The 23047-nt window shown below is 35.6% G+C and overlaps 1 protein-coding gene across 1 annotated transcript in view; it reads right to left on the bottom strand.

Annotated features, from left to right (window-relative positions):
• Positions 1–8304: 8304 nt before the first annotated feature.
• Positions 8305–23047, bottom strand: part of LOC102803842 (glycogen debranching enzyme-like) — an 86837-nt gene continuing 72094 nt past the window's right edge. The window contains exons 15-26 of the mRNA XM_085503468.1: positions 22288–22550; positions 21878–22011; positions 21452–21585; positions 18708–18986; positions 17853–18078; positions 17031–17142; positions 15768–15903; positions 15046–15158; positions 14488–14690; positions 13744–13841; positions 12720–12807; positions 8305–12545 (exon numbers count right to left, since the gene is read on the bottom strand). Of these exons, the coding sequence (XP_085359594.1) occupies positions 12267–12545; positions 12720–12807; positions 13744–13841; positions 14488–14690; positions 15046–15158; positions 15768–15903; positions 17031–17142; positions 17853–18078; positions 18708–18986; positions 21452–21585; positions 21878–22011; positions 22288–22550 (2065 nt within the window). The 3' untranslated portion in view covers positions 8305–12266. The remainder of the gene's footprint in view (positions 12546–12719; positions 12808–13743; positions 13842–14487; positions 14691–15045; positions 15159–15767; positions 15904–17030; positions 17143–17852; positions 18079–18707; positions 18987–21451; positions 21586–21877; positions 22012–22287; positions 22551–23047) is intronic.

Raw genomic sequence — 23047 nt, 5'->3', positions numbered from 1 at the left:
GTATTTGTGTGGTTGAACGAATAGTGGCACCATAGAGTGGTTGAACGAATAGTGGCACCATAGAGCAGTAGTTATCAGACAGAGCTGGCAACCACAGGGTTGCGAGTTTGAGTCTTGGTTACATCCTAATGCTGTATATTTGGGCAAAGTACTCGGTACACACAAGTGAAATGGGAACCTGGTATGAAATGTTGGCACCTAACCCATGTGTGCCTGTATGTAAAGGCAGGTCTGGCAAACAAGACTTAGTATAGGTCAACTAACCAAGGTAATAATGTGCACCACTTTTTGATTGGCTTTTGTCTGTCACAAATTCATGGGCTGATTTTTCCAGAACTTCATTCATAGTTGTTATTTGATGGTATACATTTTTTTTTATCAGATTTGACACCAAAAGCAGACAGGCAGAGTAATGATTGTAAATCAAAAACTTATTTAGCAGCAAAGGGTGGATACAATTTTTGTATGAGCAAACCTATTAGTATGTTTTAGAATTAGGTGCAACTGAATGCAATTTTTTATGAGTATATTTTTATTATATTATTGATAATTTAAAATAGACTGGTTGATGTATTTGGTATATATTTAAGTACACGTGTCTTTTTGAGAGAAATGTTAATCCTAGAACAACCAACTTGTCAAGTGTGAATGTATATAACATGTCACAAATGAATGAATAGGCTAGTTAACTGGAATGGAACCACCAAGCCAGTTTATTGTGTCCTTGACAACGTTCTGGATGAACCAATTTCAGAGAGAAACCAGTGTAAGAGGAGAAAAATCATGATGCTCATACCTTGTCTATTAACCTCCGCTTCCACTGACAATGCAGATCAAGATCTACAAGGGTTATTTATGGGAAGCTATGTCTAGCAAACCACAGCAGGCCAAATCCGGCCTGGTTTCTCAATGATGACATTGTTAATCAAGTCCTGCTCCAAAATATATGTGCTTACAGGATATCGGAGGCCCCAAAAAAAAAGGTTCAGTCCTCTGTGCATCTCTGGTCAGTAATTTAGTGTGAGGCGCACCACAAGGAGCTCTTCATTAACAAATCCACAAGATGATATCCAACAGATATTATGGCACAACTAGTAAAATCCAACAATTGGTTTAGCTTTTGATTGCAAAACTGAGGGTAACCAGAAACAGTAGAGGAGGGCTTTTGTACTCCAGCTTTGGCTTTTTTGGCATCCCTAGACTTCTTCCCAGTGCCGATTCACTTCACCATTTGTGGCCATAACAACAGCTGGCAGTCAAGCCACCCATTTAAGTGACCGAGTCTCTGGCCGAAGTCGCATTTCATGGGTGTATTGTGCCTAACAACCAACCATTTAAAATATACCACATTCCACTGGCACCTTACAGAAATGTGATGCTTATCCTGAAGCTGGCCATACTGCTATATCTTTTCATTCCAGCACGTGTCATAAATGGATACATGTTCATTTTGTGATGGCTGCATGTCTGGCTTGTGGGGATACATGTCCATGATGGTTTTACTGTTGGTAATCTTCTTTTTTTGGCCATTATACTATATCTCTGATGACCACAAGGATCCCTGCGCATAGGCGATAGAGCAGTCTTGGCAACAGATTTGTGTGGAGAAGTTTCTCCTTTCGGCCTATGCCACTATGCAGAACTGTTTTGGCCTCTGCCACTATGCAGAACTGTTTCGGCCTCTCATTTTAGGAATGCTAGTTACCCCCCAAATTGGGTTTGGGTCTAGCGTCCTCTGGAAATGTCGACCCTGTCACCCTACCAGCAGTATGATTTTACTATGGGGACGACACTGACAAAGTGAGACACAGTTTTTCACTGGCCTTAGCTAGGTAGTAGTCATAAGTAATATTTGTCCCAGAATGGGACACCCTTCTTTTTGAGTACTTTATTTTTTGTTTAACCCGGAAACCACCACCTCTCAGCATCTGACTCTACCTACAGTTCAAAATAGTCATTTTGACTGACTGGAGTCTATGGCGGGTAATTGAACAGAGGGTTTTCAAATGCCTATTCACCTTGTTCATATCATAGACTCCAGGTTGCTCACAACAACCCCACTTTTCGTAGCGATTGGCTTTAAAGGCCCAGGTATACTATAAATATGCTCCTAAACAATAGGGATTATTTCCTTGCTTGTTACGCTGTAGTAAACAGCTCCAGTAAAAACGCGTTTTCTCAAACTTACAGGTCTATTATGTCGTGCCAAAGTGGATGCATGTGACTATGAATATCACAGCAGTGACTCTGTGTAGTATTTATGACAATAAATAGTGTACTAGTATGAGCTGAGATTTTGGCAGATAAAAGTAAAAAACATGAACCGGGGAAAGGGATGCGCGACTAATCTTGAATAATTACTACTGTCAATCAAAGTCACGTGATGTTGGACCAATGAAACAGGATGCGTCATAGGCTATACAAGTGATTAACACCATGCATTATAATAGCCACACCTCCAATTCACACTTGCCTGGGGCAAGTGAATTGGGCCTTTAAGTCCTCGTATACGGAGAAACATAAGAGTGAACGTAAGACAAGATGGTGCCAATCTCTTGACCTTGGTCATGTGTGACGTGGAAGAAAATCTATGGGGTCTATGGTGGGTATGAACTAAGTGAATAGGCTGGTTGAAAACACTCTGCCTAAGTTCAAAATCTATGTGTGAGTCTATGGTGGGTATGAACTAAGTGAATAGGCTGGTTGAAAACACTCTGCCTAAGTTCAAAATCTATGTGTGAGTCTATGGTGGGTATGAACTAAGTGAATAGGCTGGTTGAAAACACTCTGCCTAAGTTCAAAATCTATGTGTGAGTCTATGGTGGGTATGAACTAAGTGAATAGGCTGGTTGAAAACACTCTGCCTAAGTTCAAAATCTATGTGTGAGTCTATGGTGGGTATGAACTAAGTGAATAGGCTGGTTGAAAACACTCTGCCTAAGTTCAAAATCTATGTGTGAGTCTATGGTGGGTATGAACTAAGTGAATAGGCTGGTTGAAAACACTCTGCCTAAGTTCAAAATCTATGTGTGAGTCTATGGTGGGTATGAACTAAGTGAATAGGCTGGTTGAAAACACTCTGCCTAAGTTCAAAATCTATGTGTGAGTCTATGGTGGGTATGAACTAAGTGAATAGGCTGGTTGAAAACACTCTGCCTAAGTTCAAAATCTATGTGTGAGTCTATGGTGGGTATGAACTAAGTGAATAGGCTGGTTGAAAACACTCTGCCTAAGTTCAAAATCTATGTGTGAGTCTATGGTGGGTATGAACTAAGTGAATAGGCTGGTTGAAAACACTCTGCCTAAGTTCAAAATCTATGTGTGAGTCTATGGTGGGTATGAACTAAGTAAATAGGCTGGTTGAAAACACTCTGCCTAAGTTCAAAATCTATGTGTGAGTCTATGGTGGGTATGAACTAAGTGAATAGGCTGGTTGAAAACACTCTGCCTAAGTTCAAAATCTATGTGTGAGTCTATGGTGGGTATGAACTAAGTGAATAGGCTGGTTGAAAACACTCTGCCTAAGTTCAAAATAAAGGATACAGTTGTGGTTGTTTAAAATTATGTATTGGTGTTGACATACTGTGTTTGCCGACTTTGTTCACCACTCTACATTTTAACTTTGCCAATACTAAAATGCAACTGTGTCACTGCCTGTTCTAGGATTCATCATCTTTCCGATGTCAATGACATTTTTTTTTCAGTGTATGATATCTTGTATACCAATTTCGCATACCAGAGCTACCACTGCTTGTTCCATAATGTTACAATCTGCCTGTTCAAAAGAAACTGAGATATTCTACATTCCTACTCCAGTAATGACAAGCTTGTGATTATGTGTGTAACCTTGATTGGATTAATATAATGCAGATTATATCAATTATCTATTTAATACTTTCCATTGTTTCTGTTTATCTTATCTATTCTCAGATATCCTGCATTTGTGAACATTGATGTGCTAGTCATTTTTTGAAGCCAATTTTTAAAAGATTATTTGCTCATAAATTAGAACCTGTTCTAACATATGTTCACAGATGCAGTAGACTTGATAGATAAAACCAAGAAACAGCAATCTTGGCCAGAAATACATCACAACATATATATGGCCAGCTGTTCATTGTCACACGCAATGTAATATTACCGTAATTGGTATAGTACAGGTGTGATGGTTCAAATACCAAAATGGCAACAGTAACAGAAAGACTTCCCTGGCGGCGATGATAAAATACGAACACGGAGCCAACAGATGAGGTTTCAACTGGTACTGGTATTATTATACTCTGCAAACATCAAGTACAATAATGCGGTAAAACTCCACTACTCCAATAACTAGATACTTAAACTCCAATACAATTCAACGAGATCTCCGATCTGATCTCAGTGCTGAACAACTCCCCTATATATACCCACACTGTCTATAAATAGACCATTACATCAGCATACATAATGAGTCTGGAACTTACTACAAATTTCTAGAATGTTCCATTACCTTCTATTGCCTCCTACAGTGTTATATTACCTATTCAACCATTTTCTAAAAAATATAGAATATTCCACCCAGCCACAGTACGGTTCTAGAACATTCCCAGTGACACGGAAGTGGTAAATAAGTCGTATGCGACATTCATTTAGTAGTTCATTGCATGCCTGACTGTTGGAGATAGAGTGGATAGGTTAAGAGTTGATAAATTATTGAGAGAAATGTACGGTAGATATTGTTGATGTATATGTCAACTTTGATCAGTATAAACACTTCTGCAATTAGAATACAACTGTACAAACTATATACGGTAAGTATCTGTAGCCTACATGCAGTTATTCCTCCACAAGAAGTCATTATTATTATATCACAGTTTTTGCAAATTGGGGTCATGTAATTGATATAATCTGTACTGCACGAGAAACACTACATACTTCTTAGCTGTGTGAGGAGCAACACTACATACATCTCAGCTATGTGAGGAACAACACTACATACTTCTCAGCTATGTGAGGAACAACACTACATACTTCTCAGCTATGTGAGGAACAACACTACATACTTCTTAGCTGTGTGAGGAGCAACACTACATACATCTCAGCTGTGTAAGGAGCAACATTACATACTTCTCAGATGTGTAAGGAGCAACACTATACATACTTCTCAGATGTGTGAGGAACAACACTACATACTTCTCAGCTATGTGAGGAGCAACACTACATACATCTCAGCTGTGTAAGGAGCAACATTACATACATCTCAGCTGTGTAAGGAGCAACACTACATACTTCTCAGATGTGTAAGGAGCAACACTACATACTTCTCAGATGTGTGAGGAACAACACTACATACTTCTCAGCTATGTGAGGAGCAACACTACATACTTCTCAGCTATGTGAGGAGCAACACTACATACATCTCAGCTGTGTAAGGAGCAACACTACATACATCTCAGCTGTGTAAGGAGCAACACTACATACATCTCAGCTGTGTAAGGAGCAACACTACATACATCTCAGCTGTGTAAGGAGCAACACTACATACTTCTCAGCTGTGTAAGGAGCAACACTACATACTTCTCAGCTGTGTGAGGAGCAACACTACATACTTCTCAGCTGTGTAAGGAGCAACACTACATACATCTCAGCTGTGTAAGGAGCAACATTACATACTTCTCAGCTATGTGAGGAGCAACACTACATACATCTCAACTGTGTGAGGAGCAACACTACATACTTCTCAGCTATGTGAGGAGCAACATTACATACATCTCAGCTGTGTAAGGAGCAACACTACATACATCTCAGCTATGTGAGGAGCAACACTACATACTTCTCAGCTGTGTGAGGAGCAACACTACATACTTCTCAGCTGTGTAAGGAGCAACACTACATACATCTCAGCTGTGTAAGGAGCAACATTACATACATCTCAGCTGTGTAAGGAGCAACACTACATACTTCTCAGATGTGTAAGGAGCAACACTACATACTTCTCAGATGTGTGAGGAACAACACTACATACTTCTCAGCTATGTGAGGAGCAACACTACATACTTCTCAGCTATGTGAGGAGCAACACTACATACATCTCAGCTGTGTAAGGAGCAACACTACATACATCTCAGCTGTGTAAGGAGCAACACTACATACATCTCAGCTGTGTAAGGAGCAACACTACATACATCTCAGCTGTGTAAGGAGCAACACTACATACTTCTCAGCTGTGTAAGGAGCAACACTACATACTTCTCAGCTGTGTGAGGAGCAACACTACATACTTCTCAGCTGTGTAAGGAGCAACACTACATACATCTCAGCTGTGTAAGGAGCAACATTACATACTTCTCAGCTATGTGAGGAGCAACACTACATACATCTCAACTGTGTGAGGAGCAACACTACATACTTCTCAGCTATGTGAGGAGCAACATTACATACATCTCAGCTGTGTAAGGAGCAACACTACATACATCTCAGCTATGTGAGGAGCAACACTACATACTTCTCAGCTGTGTGAGGAGCAACACTACATACTTCTCAGCTGTGTAAGGAGCAACACTACATACTTCTCAGCTGTGTAAGGAGCAACACTACATACACCTCAGCTATGTGAGGAGCAACACTACATACTTCTCAGCTGTGTAAGGAGCAACACTACATACTTCTCAGCTGTGTAAGGAGCAACACTACATACATCTCAGCTGTGTAAGGAGCAACATTACATACATCTCAGCTGTGTAAGGAGCAACACTACATACTTCTCAGCTGTGTAAGGAGCAACACTACATACTTCTCAGCTGTGTAAGGAGCAACACTACATACATCTCAGCTGTGTAAGGAGCAACATTACATACATCTCAGCTGTGCAAGGAGCAACACTACATACTTCTAGCTGTGTAAGGAGCAACATTACATACTTCTCAGCTATGTGAGGAGCAACACTACATACTTCTTAGCTATGTGAGGAGCAACACTACATACATCTCAGCTGTGTAAGGAGCAACATTACATACATCTCAGCTGTGTAAGGAGCAACACTACATACTTCTCAACTGTATGAGGAGCAACACTACATACTTCTCAGCTGTGTGAGGAGCAACACTACATACATCTCAGCTGTGTGAGGAACAACACTACATACTTCTCAGCTGTGTGAGGAGCAACACTACATACATCTCAGCTGTGTGAGGAACAACACTACATACATCTCAACTGTGTGAGGAGCAACACTACATACTTCTCAGCTGTGTGAGGAGCAACACTACATACTTCTCAGCTGTGTAAGGAGCAACACTACATACATCTCAGCTGTGTAAGGAGCAACACTACATACTTCTCAGATGTGTGAGGAACAACACTACATACTTCTCAGCTGTGTGAGGAGCAATACTACATACATCTCAGCTGTGTGAGGAACAACACTACATACTTCTCAGCTATGTGAGGAGCAACACTACATACTTCTCAGCTGTGTGAGGAGCAACATTACATACTTCTCAACTGTCTGAGGAGCAACACTACATACTTCTCAGCTGTGTGAGGAGCAACACTACATACATCTCAGCTGTGTGAGGAACAACACTACATACTTCTCAGCTGTGTGAAGGGCAACACTACATACATCTCAGCTGTGTAAGGAGCAACACTACATACTTCTCAGCTGTGTGAAGGACAACACTACATACTTCTCAGCTGTGTGAGGAACAACACTACATACTTCTCAGCTGTGTAAGGAGCAACACTACATACTTCTCAGCTGTGTGAAGGACAACACTACATACATCTCAGCTGTGTGAGGAACAACACTACATACTTCTCAGCTGTGTGAAGGGCAACACTACATACATCTCAGCTGTGTGAGGAGCAACACTACATACTTCTCAGCTGTGTGAGGAGCAACACTACATACATCTCAGCAGTGTGATGAACAACACTACATACTTCTCAGCTGTGTGAGAAGCAACACTACATACTTCTCAGCAGTGATGAACAACACTACATAGTTCTCAGCTGTGTGGAGGACAACACTACATACTTCTCAGCTGTGTGAGGAGCAACATTACATACATCTCAGCTGTGTGATGAACAACACTACATAGTTCTCAGCTGTGTGGGGAGCAACACTGCCTACTTCTCAGCTGTGTGGGGAGCAACACTACATACTTCTCAGCAGTGTGATGAACAACACTACATACATCTCAACTGTGTGAGGAGCAACACTACATACTTCTCAGCTGTGCGAGGAGCAACACTACATACTTCTCAGCTGTGTGAGGGACAACACTACATCCTTCTCAGAAACAAAATCCATCAGAATCCATATCATTGATAAACTATGGGCAACACAACTTTTTTATTTGGTTCATGAATTTCAACAAAATGTACGAGACCATACAGCTTTGAAGAAACAATCTGACAGAATAGCTGTGCTGTATTAGTACTGTTTAATTTAGTTTCAAAAAAAACAATCACAATTTATATTACATGCAAAATATTGTACATTCCATTTTACAATGTTGGGACCTGCAACCCAGTCAGTTTTGCCGAACTGCTCAAGGTGATTGCCTATTGCTCATTACATAAATAGAGTAGCTTCCACAACTATGCACATATCTACCATCGTACATCTGCGCAGCAACAAACAAATTTCATTTTTAGAAAGAGGAAAAAAGTAAATTCTCACAAACAAGGAAAGATTCATCATACAACAACTACCATATACATGTAGTTTGCGCTATCAGTACCGGTAATGCATACACACATGTAAATGACAGGTGTATCATTTTAGTAATCTAACAAACCATAAATGCAACTGTTGGAGCAAATTATATGGTATCACATTCCTAATAATGCTCAGACATTATCTTATACCCATCAAACCTTATGCTGTGTCAGAAGATGCAGGCTTTTCAAAGATTATAACTAAAGTACATTGCTGTATACAATAAATCTTGCACTGTTTACTAGTGGTATTACTTGTACATAAATCATTTGATTGTTGAAAGGGCATTTCAAAAGTTCTCCACAGCAGAAATTATTCTTGCGTGTACATTTTTAAATTCCTCCCCCAAAGTTTCCAATTATTTTAAGACAGTTTGTAAGTTAATGTTCGTACAAATAATGTTGCCTGAATCTTTAAAAATCAGCGTTCAAACATTCAGTTTTAACATTTTTTACAATAACTGAATGCTAATATCTAAAACAGGCTGAAAATAATTCCTCAACCAATCAATGAATTTACTATACACAGCTTATGACAATAACTATACCTTATGTCTGATAAATACAAGCACATTTTGGGGTTAAATTAATCAGAAAAAGTTACAAAAAAAGAAGAATACAAAAGACAACATGGTTCGCTAAAAATATTGTAATGACAAATGGAGTATATGTTGGTTTGAATTGAATTGAATTGAAAATGAGTATAAATCATAAATTAGTCAATTATTGAATACAACATACATGTACATATGCTGTATCACAAAGATATCACATTTTATGTGACACTACATGTAGTAAACTTTATAGATGTACTGAGTTATATTTATGAATCTCATCCAACAACAACAAAATCTAAAAGACATGCCTCAACATTCGCTTCTACGCTTCTCTCAACAATTATTTTATAAAAGTAACAGAAATCAATACAAGTGTCAATGCTACATGAATGCTACTCATTTATGCTTGCAATGCACATACTATGAAACTGCTTATTCAAAGAAAGTAGAGAAAATCCATTACAAATTTACTATATTGTATCTATAATATGCATTTTCCAATAACTGAACAGCCTTAAAAATTGCTTTAACAATTAGGTCTTAATATTATTTTTCTCACACAAATTTTAGACATCTTTTGAGGACAATTAGATGTCAAACATGTTTGTTTCATAAAAAAGCTTCCAGGTTTCTGTGTTATGTGATGTTTTTGACAAAATACATCATCATATCCACTATTTTCTACCTTGTTTTTAGTGAGTCAAGTGGTGATAACTAATACAGATTAAAATATATATCTAACTTGGCAGCTAAATGATTGAAATTATTGCAAAAGCTTCAGCAGTTAAGAATGCAGTCACTGTGGATGTTTTGATGTCAGATTATACAAACTACTGATGTAATCAGATAATATCAAACACAGAGCATACATCAAGTACTGGGAACAGGAGAAGATGCAGTTTTGCAAAACAGAGTGGTATATATTTACAAATTCCAGAAACCCAATCCCTATAATACAAATCTACAAAGCCAAAAGGCAAACACCAAAATAAATATGAGATTGCAAATAAAGATGGCAGCACCAATTAATAATTCAATTTGTAAATAAATAATGGTTTCAACTTTATGTTATACAGTACTATTACCGTGATGCGGAAAACAATGACAGCATGTTATACAGTATTATTACCGTGATGCAGAAAACAATGACAGCATGTTATACAGTATTATTACCGTGATGCAGAAAACAATGACAGCATGTTATACAGTATTATTACAGTGATGCAGAAAACAATGACAGCATGTTATACAGTATTATTACAGTGATGCAGAAAACAATGACAGCATGTTATACAGTATTATTACAGTGATACGGAAAACAATTACAGCATGTTATACAGTATTATTACAGTGATGCAGAAAACAATGACAGCATGTTATACAGTATTATTACAGTGATGCAGAAAACAATGACAGCATGTTATACAGTATTATTACAGTGATGCAGAAAACAATGACAGCATGTTATACAGTATTATTACAGTGATGCAGAAAACAATGACAGCATGTTATACAGTATTATTACTGTGATGCAGAAAACAATGACAGCATGTTATACAGTATTATTACAGTGATGCAGAAAACAATGACAGCATGTTATACAGTATTATTACAGTGATGCAGAAAACAATGACAGCATGTTATACAGTATTATTACTGTGATGCAGAAAACAATGACAGCATGTTATACAGTATTATTACTGTGATGCATAAAACAATGACAGCATGTTATACAGTATTATTACAGTGATGCAGAAAACAATGACAGCATGTTATACAGTATTATTACAGTGATGCAGAAAACAATGACAGCATGTGCATATTCAGTTATGAACCTTCTTTCAAAACATTTATCAACAGATAAGAAAACAAAAAAAGAAATTTGCTGATTTCCAAGACATTAGACATCTAAATGTTATGTAATAATTTCAAACAGATAATCTACAAATTCTGACTACTGTAAAATACTTTATTTTCGCTTGGAATTAATTTTCACTGAAAATAAAATCAAGTGAATATACCTTTTTTTCTATATTCAACTCGTCGGAAATCAGTGAAAATAAATTCCATAAAAAACACCTAAAAAGTCTTAATTCCAGCTAAAGAAAATATTTTACTGTAGTTTTTTTTTTCCAGAATGGGGCACAGTTGCTCTATAGATCAGTCTTGTTTGCACAAGTACTGCAAAGTATAAAGTATAAAGGTTGTTTCATAGACAGCAATGGTGACATTAATAGTAAAATCCTTACATTCATGTTTGGATATCTTGGACATTTCCTTCACTGTCAACATTGAATACAATAATATGCATGACTAGTGTAGGAAACACGTTTTGAGATGGGCCTATAACAGAACTGTATGACGCCAACTAGCTAGTACAATGGGAGAATAGATATTTCATTGGGAGCTAGCAGTTAAATAATTTTCATACAATTTTTAAATATTTATTAATCACCTGGCATTAAAAAACTTATGTCATGCACCAAAAAATATTTCAGTTATTAAATTTGTAATGCCCCTTAATTTACCACCAATCATACAAACTGCTGTCATTTGCCAATCAGATTGCAACACACACACAAATTTAGTTTGAACTAAATTTTCTGACATTTCAGAAACTTCTAGTCAAACTGCAGAATTGTATCTATACAGATATGGCTACATTGCTCAATACAACACTCAAATAGCACCCTTAGATAGGCAACAACAAACTATAAACTGTACTTACTGTCAATTTTCACTGCTAGAACCATTTCTGATTTTTTCTTTTATAGAGAGGCATTCATAACGAGATTTTCTGATTTTTCAAGAATTTTGCAAAAACTTGCGGGAAAACAAAATGGTGAACAATTCTTACAAGTAGTGTAGAATCTCCAAAACAATCAAAAATGACCACAACATACTAACACCAGAGACTGTCATCTCGTAGGTTCTTGCAGTTTATGTCTGTTTCTTATTTTTGAGGCTGGTATCTGAGGCTATCGTGAAATCGTATTTTAATTTCTATTAAGTTGAAGTTTTCTCTGTGATTACTTTATCTAAGTCATATAGTACATCCAATATACATCCCATTGACCAAGCCTGGGTTGGACAACTATCTGTACATTTAACCCCATCTTTATTAGTCAATTCAGGCAAACCACGCCATGGTGACTTCTCCATTTCCACCTGGTGAGCAGAAAGAGTCTGCTGGATAAACTGTACCGTCTTGTCCAATAGATCTGGCTTATCTTTAGCGAAGTGAAGTTTAGCACGAAGGAAGTAACCCATCAACCAAAGCCACTCCTGTAACAATAGGGTAAATTTAGTAAATCATACTACATATGGTTTCTAACATAAAGTATAATTTCTAATACTGGAACCCTAACAGTGGTAAGGTAAGTGCTTTGTGTTTGCATGGTTAATAAATGTAATGTTTTAATTATACATGTAAGAATGTTCTTGCAGCTCTTTACTTACTGGTCCTTGGTGGTAATTGAATCCTTTAGCCTTTTTACCATCATGGCCATCATATGCATTGTCATAATTACCATCATAGGCCCAATCACTGCAAATATAAAAAAGTCATTGTCAGTCCCCGTCCAGGTTTTAGTGACTGTCAACAATTAGTACTAAATATTTATTTACACTCGTGTGTCAGACATGATACAAGGTGGAGCTAGCTTATTCTTGCAATTTCTTCTGTTATTCTGCCATTTATAACACATTTTCAGCATAAAAATGATGATCAGCCATTCTGAATCAGATTCTAAAACAGATGCATGTGCAAATGTTTTGCATGATCTATGTATAAATTTTCAACATGATCAGTCCAGTCATGTTAGCAATATGGCTTCAAAAACAGCATTGTTAAAAACAAAATGGCCAACAGTCAGCCATTTTCAATCCAATGTGAAGAATCAAAGAAAGCTTAGAAAAAACTCCTGTGTGTATTGTATTGCAGACATATTAAAACTAATTCATAATTGAAGATTAGCCTTTCAAATAAGTAGCTTGGAAACTAATATTTGTCTGCTATTTGAGATGTATAATGTGAAAACATTAGTATGCTTGAATTTCAATTCAAAACTAATCAGGTCAAGTTTCAATATGTGACGATTTATTCTCAAAAGAATCAGAAAGCCAAAAAGCAAATTATAATGCAAATTAAGTAATTATTATGGATGTATATAAACCCAAAACTTATTAGATCGTCGCATTGTCTTATTTATGTACCAAGATTCATTGATATAAGATAAGTACTTGAGATATCAATGGAAAAACTAAAAATTAATAATTATTATGCTAATTAGGTAATTAATATTAACAGATTTTAACCCAAAACTTGGCACATCTGTGCATTGTCTTACAGTATCTATGTACCAAGTTGCATTGAAATGAGATGATAAGTACTTGAGATATCAGCGAAAAAAAAATGAAAATTAGTTGATTAATATGCACAGATATTAACCTATTAATCAGGTCTGTGGGTATCATAACTTACTCTGGGTCCAGTGTCTTCATTCCCAAAGGTCCAAGTAAATATTTCTCCATGACTTCTAAGCTGGTCAAAGCATTTTCAGGTGTGAACAGCTCAGGTGCCTGCATAATTAATTAATTAAATAAAAGCTTAAAAATTACTTCTACGTGCTAAGAATATTGTAGGCAGTTATTAAAAGCATGGAATAAATATATCGGAAATACTTAAAAATTAAATTCTGTCAGCTGTCTATGGATGCAAACTGTGAAAGCAATCTTATTGAAGGTATCAAACATAATATCAAAATGAAAGTAATAATTGATAGCTTTGTTACCTCTAAGCATTATTTAAATGCAACCCATTAGAGAATTGAAGATATCATCACTACATGAAAAAAATCTGACCTATATGTATAATTTGAAAGCAAACAGACTTGCGGTTTTTAACAAAAAGTCGAAAATATCACTTTTAAACAAAAATGACAAAAAGTATTCATCAATATTAGAGAATGGAAGACATCATCATGAAATAAATTATCCTAAAAGAGGTCTACCCAAGGTACATATGCACCAAGTATCAAAGCAATCAGTTTTTAAGATGAAGTGGACAGAGACAATAAAGTCAACAGCAGAGCTAAAAGTATAATTATATTTGTGAAATTTTATGCTTAATACTTTAATATGACTTTCTTGAAAAAGATAGAAAAGTTACTTGAAAAAAACACTAGCTGTTATTGTGACAGTGATTTCATTCCGAATATCCACTCACCAGCACCATTGCAATTGCAAAATTTGGTCTGAGTTGGTAGTCAGCCCAGCACTGAGATGACCCAACACAGTCTTTGTAAATACCACTCTTATTAACCAGTTTATTAGTAACTTTGTTTATGTCAATTGGAATCCAGAAATGCTTCTCAAAATTATCTTGTATCAAGTCATTCCAGTCTTTGTAAGTCAGCTTGACAGGTTTACCTTTGGAAAGGAATAATTGTATAAAAACAGTAACTGATATAAGGCCATGTTGAGATAAACATAATAGAATATGTCTATGTGTTCACGTTACATTACATTGAAATACTGCATGATTCATTAAACTTTAAACAGCTATGTAAATATTAAGGTATACCATTTGTCCATATTTTGTCATCATATATCATATTTTTACATTGCATTGTCAGTTGTAGAGAAATATCAACACTGTCATCAGAAATGTGCTGAAGAAAACTGATGAAAACTGAAAAAAACTGAATATAGTATAGTATACCATATAGTATACTGGTGAAGTAAATGCCAAAAAAGTGGATAATGTCAAAAAAAGATTACGTACCATTGACATATCTTGCTACACTGTCATAAGGATATAACCCACGCTCATACAGCTCAACAAGCCATCGCAATGCAGATTTGCATAAACCAACTAGCTCCACAGCAGAACCATCTCTGAATATATAAAAACATGCATTATGAATGCCAAAAATCAGGTTGCATTCTAAAGACAAGCAGCCAGTCGACTGAGATAGCTCTGCTGTACATTTCAATTAAGAACTAAAGATATCATTAGAAAATGAACAATATGTATAGTATCAAAGCAATCAGGCTTGCTGTTTTTAACAAGAAGTTGAAAATATCACTTTTTATCAAAAATTACAAAAATATTCATCAAAATTGGAGAATTGAAGATATCATCATGAAATGAACAAATCTGAGAGAAGTCCACATGTACCGGTAGTACCTATATATGTCATATCAAAGCAATCAGACTTGCTCTTTTTTACAAGAATATTACTTTTTACCAAAGATGACAAAAATATTCACCAAAAGTAGAGAATTTGAGATTTTGACATGAAATGAACATATCTTAGAAAGAACCATCCAAGGTACTTGCATATCAAATTTGAAAACATTCTGACTTGCGGTTTTGAAGAAGAAGTTGAAATTGTAAAGTTGATGACGACAACGGACAATCGACTTTGTCTACAGCGAAGCTAAAAATAAACCATAATAACAATTTACTTGAGGTGCTGAGGTTAAGTTTTGAGTTTCACTAACCGTGGTGTTGCTGGTTTCCCTTTAGTTCCTGCTGTACATGATTCACCCATTTTATCCATCCATGTTCCACAATTGCTGCCACTGCCACCACACACAAATCCAGTTTCCTTGTCAACACAAATTTTGACATCAAATCCTACAAAATGTAAATAATTATTTATTTATTCATGTTTGCAAAATAATAGTTTGGAGGCATAATCCATAAAAGTCTAAAGAACCAGAGTGAAATTTTCACTGCTACAAAACGAGAATTCTGCATAATTTTGACACGACCCAATTACTGATAGGAAGTCATATCACTTATCACAGGAAAGAAAGAACTGGTTGGACAATCCTCCTATCAAAACCTATTACTCTCTGTCACAAAGACAGAAACAGTATCATCCTATGGAAATTTATTTTGATAGGAGGAATCTACTACTATCTGTAGTGGAAACACTAACATATATACAGAACACCCAATTGGTAAGACACCATAAAATGATTGACCTAAAATAAAGCCATGCATAGCACATTTCTTGTTAGTTATCAAATGTAAGTTATATAGTTTTGTTTATAGTAATATAGTACAAGTACTTGTCCATATTGAGAGATATAGCTCTGGAACAGCATTAATGAAAACAAAATGGCTACCGGTCAGCCATTTTGAATCGAATCGTCAAACCAATACATCTGTATATCTATGACATGATGTATAATGAATGTTGGGGGGACAATTTGATACTGAATAAGTATCTGGGACTCGGTCGTTAAACTTGGTCCCCACGCTAGGTTCGAAATATTTAACTTGAGTTTCACCGGGGGTACTGCCGCATCAAGGTCCCATAATGTCCAATGTGTGTACCAAATTTGAACAAAATCCATCTGTAAACAGCTGAGAAATTTTCAGTACAAAAATGGCCGCCATTCAGCCATCTTGATTCAAATCAGGAAACAAATTGATGTGTATAATATAATGTATGATGTACATGTATGAAGTTTAAATGTAATTGGTCCAGGCATGTCTAAGATACAGGTCTGGACACACGCATGGATGCACAGACGTACTGGCCACACAGACACACACACTGAGGTCAATCCATAAGTCCTCATTTTTGGACTGCATCTGAACGGGGAACAATAATGTGTATGTTTGGTGGTCTTGGCGGAACGTAATTTAAAGTAGTCAGTTTCAGACTGATTGATGCCCAGACCAGACCAGTGGTAACATTGATTTCATGAGAGTGTGATATTAACAGTTAATGTTTTAGAATATCTATGTACCTTCATTTGACATGTTTCTATCTAGTCCAAATCCTGCATGTCTTTCTCTAAAGTTGATACCCTGCATGTGTTTCTGCATCACTTCTTGAATTATATCTACTAACTGTTTTTCCTGTTGAGTAAATCAAACAATAAACATGTAGTGAAAATTATCTGCCACTCTGGCTGCTATATTCTCTCTTTAAAAATATTTCATGCTTTCATTCAAGAATGGTCATGCATAACACACTTTTAGGACAGCAATTTCCTTACGAAAACATTTTGAATTATGAACTACAATTTGTATGTCCATTGCCCATTTTCAAATCTAAAAAGGCCACCAAAGTCTTGCTTAAAAAGTCCAGCCAGACAACATAATGGTAATAGATTAAAGACCTCCACAAATGTTCTCTGAATATGTAACTTTTCATTAGTAAAGGATTACGAGTTTAAAGTTTTAAAGTTTAAAGTTTATTAGAAATCCTGTCAACTAAATGCTGTTTTACAAGGAGCCAGTTAAAATATTACATTAATATGGGTAGTGTGATGGCTACTGTCATTTGTGAAGGCAACATGTCACAATGTTATACTGGATTGCCAATCACCAGACATCCTTTCCGTAAGAAGTAATATTCATGACAACTTAAGGCAGACATTTTGACACTGTCTAGATTGTATAGATTATGTCAAAACAATTTTGGAAATTTAACTGCTGCACTGTTAGGATGGAAATATAATTGTGAAAGATGTGTGACCTTTAGGGAATCATTTGAGACAGCACTTTCATAACAGTTAACCTCCACTTCAGTAAATATGAAAATACTTTATGTGTACCGTACTTACTGAGAATCCTGCTGGTTGTGGTTCAGAATCATCATCTGGGAATATCCTGGATACAGGCATAGATAATATAGCAGTGCCTTCTGGTACCATATTACAGTAATCTTGGATGGCTTGTAGCCAGAACCAGACAGCATCTCTAGCATTGAATCTAGCATGTGCACCTCCACCAACAAGATTGGGAATCAGACCATGGCGAAGGGTTCCAGCAAATGCCAGAATCAAATTCCTGCATAACAGACAAAGACTAAATATGTTAATGTTGCGACAAATGCGAGTAGGGGAACATTTCAGTTCTTCTGTTTTTGATTGATCTTTACTACATGCAATTGAAAACAAAAACATTGCCTGTCATGAAAAAACTATGACCAAGCATAGGGATGAAGTTCAATTTTCTACTTGCTTTAAGACATCAATGATATCTTATCTTTTTGGAAAATAGCAAAAATGTAAAATAATGGAATGATCAAGAGAAATAATGACTTGTACTTGTTGAATGTATCTTCAATTAAATTTCCAACCAATCAGCGGCGGAATTCTTGTATTACTAGAATCTATTTCTGAGATAACAGGATGAAGCCAATTGGAAACTTTTCTGTTTGCATTATTGTTCAATTTTTTGTGATATCCTGGGATGAGTATATTAATTTGGCATTGGAAAGATTAGGTTATCCAGGAATCTGTGACTAGTTTGTTTCCCAGTTGACATAGGTCTGTTCAATCATGCATGAACTGGGTTCTCCCACCAGGCCATGTAATATGATATGCTAATTGCAGCTCATGAGTATTATTAGCAACACAATTAGTTTGTTTTTTCTGACAACTGTGAAAATTAAGTGGTTTACAATATTTGATTACCTGGCAACTTCATATCTTCCTGTCACTAACATCAATCCACGAAATGCAATGAAAGTATCCCTCCCCCAGCACCTCATCACACCTGTAGCAAAGTGGGGTAATCCAGCTGCCATGGAAACAACACACTGCTCTCTTCTCCCTGTCTTTTCATTGACAGCTGTTGGGACATCTTTCAAAGATGGTGACAATGACGGCATTGGAGATGTTTTCACAATACCACACATCTGAACTGATCCAAGAGATAATGCTCGCACAAATGAAGATCCTTCATATACAAAACTAGACAGGATAGACAAATGAATAATTGTATAAATAATTGTATATTCACAACACAGAACAATATATATTTGATAAAATAAATTTGTTGTCAAATAAATTTATCATCATCCCGTAAAATGTCTATAAATTACAATTATTGAGAAAGTGCACTAGTCATAAATCACTTAATGTTTATTGTACATTATGTGCAATCACTGTATTTCAGTATAATAATATTTTCAAAATAATTGCCAAATATTATTAAAACATGGCATATCTATTAAATAACGAATACAAATTCATAGTGGATATGAATTAGACTGGATGCTAAGTGTTTATCACATCCGACTTAGGATACAAGTTTTAAAATATCCTGGTATGCATCAATACTTGACTAAATAATAACATTATACAGACCCATGTATATATCATTTGATAACACTAAGTCAATATACAGACCTACATAATGTATATATCATTTGATAACACTAAGTCAATATACTGATGTGCTTTCAGTTTAGTTTAGTTTAGTTTAGTGTCAGTTAGGCTGTATATTGTGACTAACAAAATATTTGTTGCTGCACCAATCTGGTTTTATTTAATTCTCATCTTTTCTGATAGTATCACTCCAGTACAGATAGTACATACTAATGTATAAAAAGATTGTGTCTGTCATAGAAGCCTGCAGCTTGGCTATATATATACTGATTATAAAAAGCACAACTAAACAGAAAGAGATAATACTATGAACTGCCTTTAATAATAAACTCATGTCAAGACACAGCCCTCATTGTTCAGTAGTGAAAAAATCTGAAATGAATTCAGAATGAATACATGTTTATATGGGTTATATAAATAAAGGTGCTTGATTGCAATCAGTCAAGGCATATCTGCATTTCTAATGTATTTAGTTAATACAAAATATTAATTTCAAAACTATTACGTGTTTTTTTTAGTAGTCAGCTGGGTCGAAACAAAAAAAATACAACAGTGAGTAAATGTCTCTCTGAGTTTCTATTTATAATATAATAGTTATGTTGGATTTGTTACATTACAACCATCTTGGGGGGGATTTAGGAACAACCTAATTGTTAGTTTGAGGTTTTGGACAGATTATCCACCCAAGTGTGCTTTTTTAGTCTATACAAAAGTTTAAATCAATATCTTACTGTCAATTGTATGTGAGAAGAGTAACTATATAATTTGATAAATTTTTACATAGTGAAGCCATATTTAGGCAAAAAAAAGAACTGTTTCTGGTTGTTGTGTGCATCAGTTCTAAAAGCCACGCTCAGCAGTTGTTGTTTTTTTATTTGAAACAAAGTGAAAAATAAGGCAGGGAAGGAGTTCACATATGTGCACCTTCCTGAAAAAATTGTGCATTGTTTTTGAAGAATCTTTGGACCAGATCACAGGTTTTTTTTCAGCTTCAGTCCATGGACAATTTAGAACTAATCCTAGGACGGGCTGGTTTAGGCTAGACAATGAACACACAATGAACAACCTCTGACTGCTTTTTCCACCACTATGGAGGTGTTATATTTCTAAATTAGGTTTATGATCAAGCAATGTCCAAGGGGTTAATCAATATCTTACTATTGATTTAGTGTGAGGAAAGTACAGCTAATTGTAGTAAATCAGTAACCCACCACAAGTGATGTCAATACCATCTTTGAATGAAATCAGGCAAGACATGCCTGATAAACAGTTGATGACATACCCATGATATCTTTGGGGCAAAAATGGTTACCAGTCGCTCAAAGGTCAACAATAGAAAATCTAATCAGATTTTGGAAGGTATTAATATTACTGATACTAGCATTTGGTTTTAATGATCAGCCGTGTTAAAAGACAATTTTAAGTGACATTTCCACTAATATCTTAACAAATAAGTGATACATGTAAAAATCAGACTTGACCAAAATCCTAAACTGGTTATAATATATTCGAGTTTGAGTCATTGTAACCACAAGAAATTTTCTCTTCATTCACCTTTTCAATCATCTATGATCATGTTAGCAAGATACACAATATTAAAAGAAATAGCATTTTTTTTAGCCCTTTCTCAAACCCAGGTTTTTTATTTATTTCACCATATGTCACAAGCCAACAATTTGAGATATGTCCACCATAAGAACTAGTAAAAACATTCTAATACTAACAAAATGACCACAATCCAATGAACTATAATCATCATTTTCTTGAATAATAGGCTTATATTTTCCAGGTTACAATTGGATGCAGTATTACTCTTTTCTATTTTATGTCCAAATATACCTTGGAGCAATTATTAAAAACCAAATAATCCCACATTTGTATGTATCTTTCTGTAACTTCTTTGTAAATGTTGAAAAAATAATTGATTTTATGATTACCATGCTAATGACAGCTGAAAATATCAAGTGAAAGAAAGAAAGCCTCATGTATAGGTAACCATGACAACAGGATGGTTTTTTTTGTCATGTGATTATCTGCAGCGTTCTCACCTTGACATTCTCTTCCAAGTAGAGTCTAATAGAATAGCGTAAGCACCAACCATTATAGCGTCAAAATATGAGGGTATAAGATAACGAGGAAGATCACTTAATGGCTGAAACACAGCTTCAAACCATTTACCAAGCTGAGGGCAAGAACATAATATGATGGATATAGTAAAACAGTTTACATAGAGTTTGGTTTGGGTTTAGAAAATCTTTCTCCTTCACGCATGATGTAGTATGCATATGATGAATGCATGTAATAAAAATCATACAATTTCAGTATATTTTTATGATTATTAACAATCGTATGCGTAATGTATATTTTCATTACAAAGTACATAATAATTTGGACAATTAATGGAGATTTGATGTTTGTATTACTACTTGTATTTTGCAATATTTCTATATTACATCAAAACAGCCAATACTTACATCTTTTGTTCCTTTGAAAAACATCAATCTTTTGGCAAAATAACCAGGTAACCAATCACCTTGGCGTAAATTCTCACACAATGGATGGCCAAGGTCATTCTTGGGTCGTATCTCATTTAATATTGACATCAAACCTACAAGTGAAAGTAAAACAAGTCATTGAAAATGACACAGTCCCCATTAAATTTATTAAAGTTATCTTTGTGCTCGTCATATTAAAGCGGAGGGGTTGTCGTGAGCAGGTCTTTGAAACTTGAGTTCCAAGTGGCGTATACAACATATTGTTTATTTACATCAAAACATTTTAAATGGTTTCTGAAGAAATAACCTTCTGTTATTCAAGCAATAATATATATCCACAAACATTGTACAACTCAATCAATTCTTAATACATTAATTGCTACACCTACCTTGCATGCCACAGTAAACAAAAGAGCCATAATCTGGGATATGATAAGCACCAAAACCATTGCCATCATCCCTTTCCTCAGAGTCACAACGATACAGAACACGATTCATGTCAGTCAGTGTCAGCTTGGAAGCAATGCTACGGAAGTCCATAGCACGGTTCTGACGGAGGTTACCACTCATTGATCGGACACGGAATCCAAACTGAGTAACACAGGAACGAATGAATGACACAGCTGTCCTTGCACTGTTTTTAAGTGACACTCTGTAGGAAATAAACATTGTTTGTGTAAAGTTCATGAATCCATTCCTTATAAATTTAAAGATGTGGGTGTAGAAGCAATCAGGTTATGTAAAATAAGCATCCATAAAACACATATGACATTGCGCCAAAGGGCATTGTGGGGGTAAAAAAAAAAACATAGTTGAACTCTGGTGACCTTGCCCTTTGTTATATAATATAATTCCCTTTATCATAGTTTGTTTCAATATAAATATGCATTGTCATAATTAATTTTGAATACAAACAAGTTTTGGGGTTGAACCAACAGTGGGGAATCAGTCTACCGAATGTCCTTAAAAGATGTAAATATCTTACAAAAACATTGGTGCCTTATTTGTTTAATTATTTTAAGGAACATAATTTCCAGCTTTATTGAAAGTAATTGAGATATTTTAGAATAAAAACAAATGTCTCATTGCAAAAAAAAAGTGGTGCATTTAGATGTGAATAGATTCATAAAACATGCAAGATAACAGAAA

This window comes from Saccoglossus kowalevskii, chromosome 9, assembly GCF_978046115.1.
Source record: "Saccoglossus kowalevskii chromosome 9, keSacKowa6.1, whole genome shotgun sequence".
NCBI lineage: Eukaryota > Metazoa > Hemichordata > Enteropneusta > Harrimaniidae > Saccoglossus > Saccoglossus kowalevskii.
Note: the sequence above shows the minus strand (reverse complement) of the source record. Positions and strands in the feature narration are given on the sequence as shown.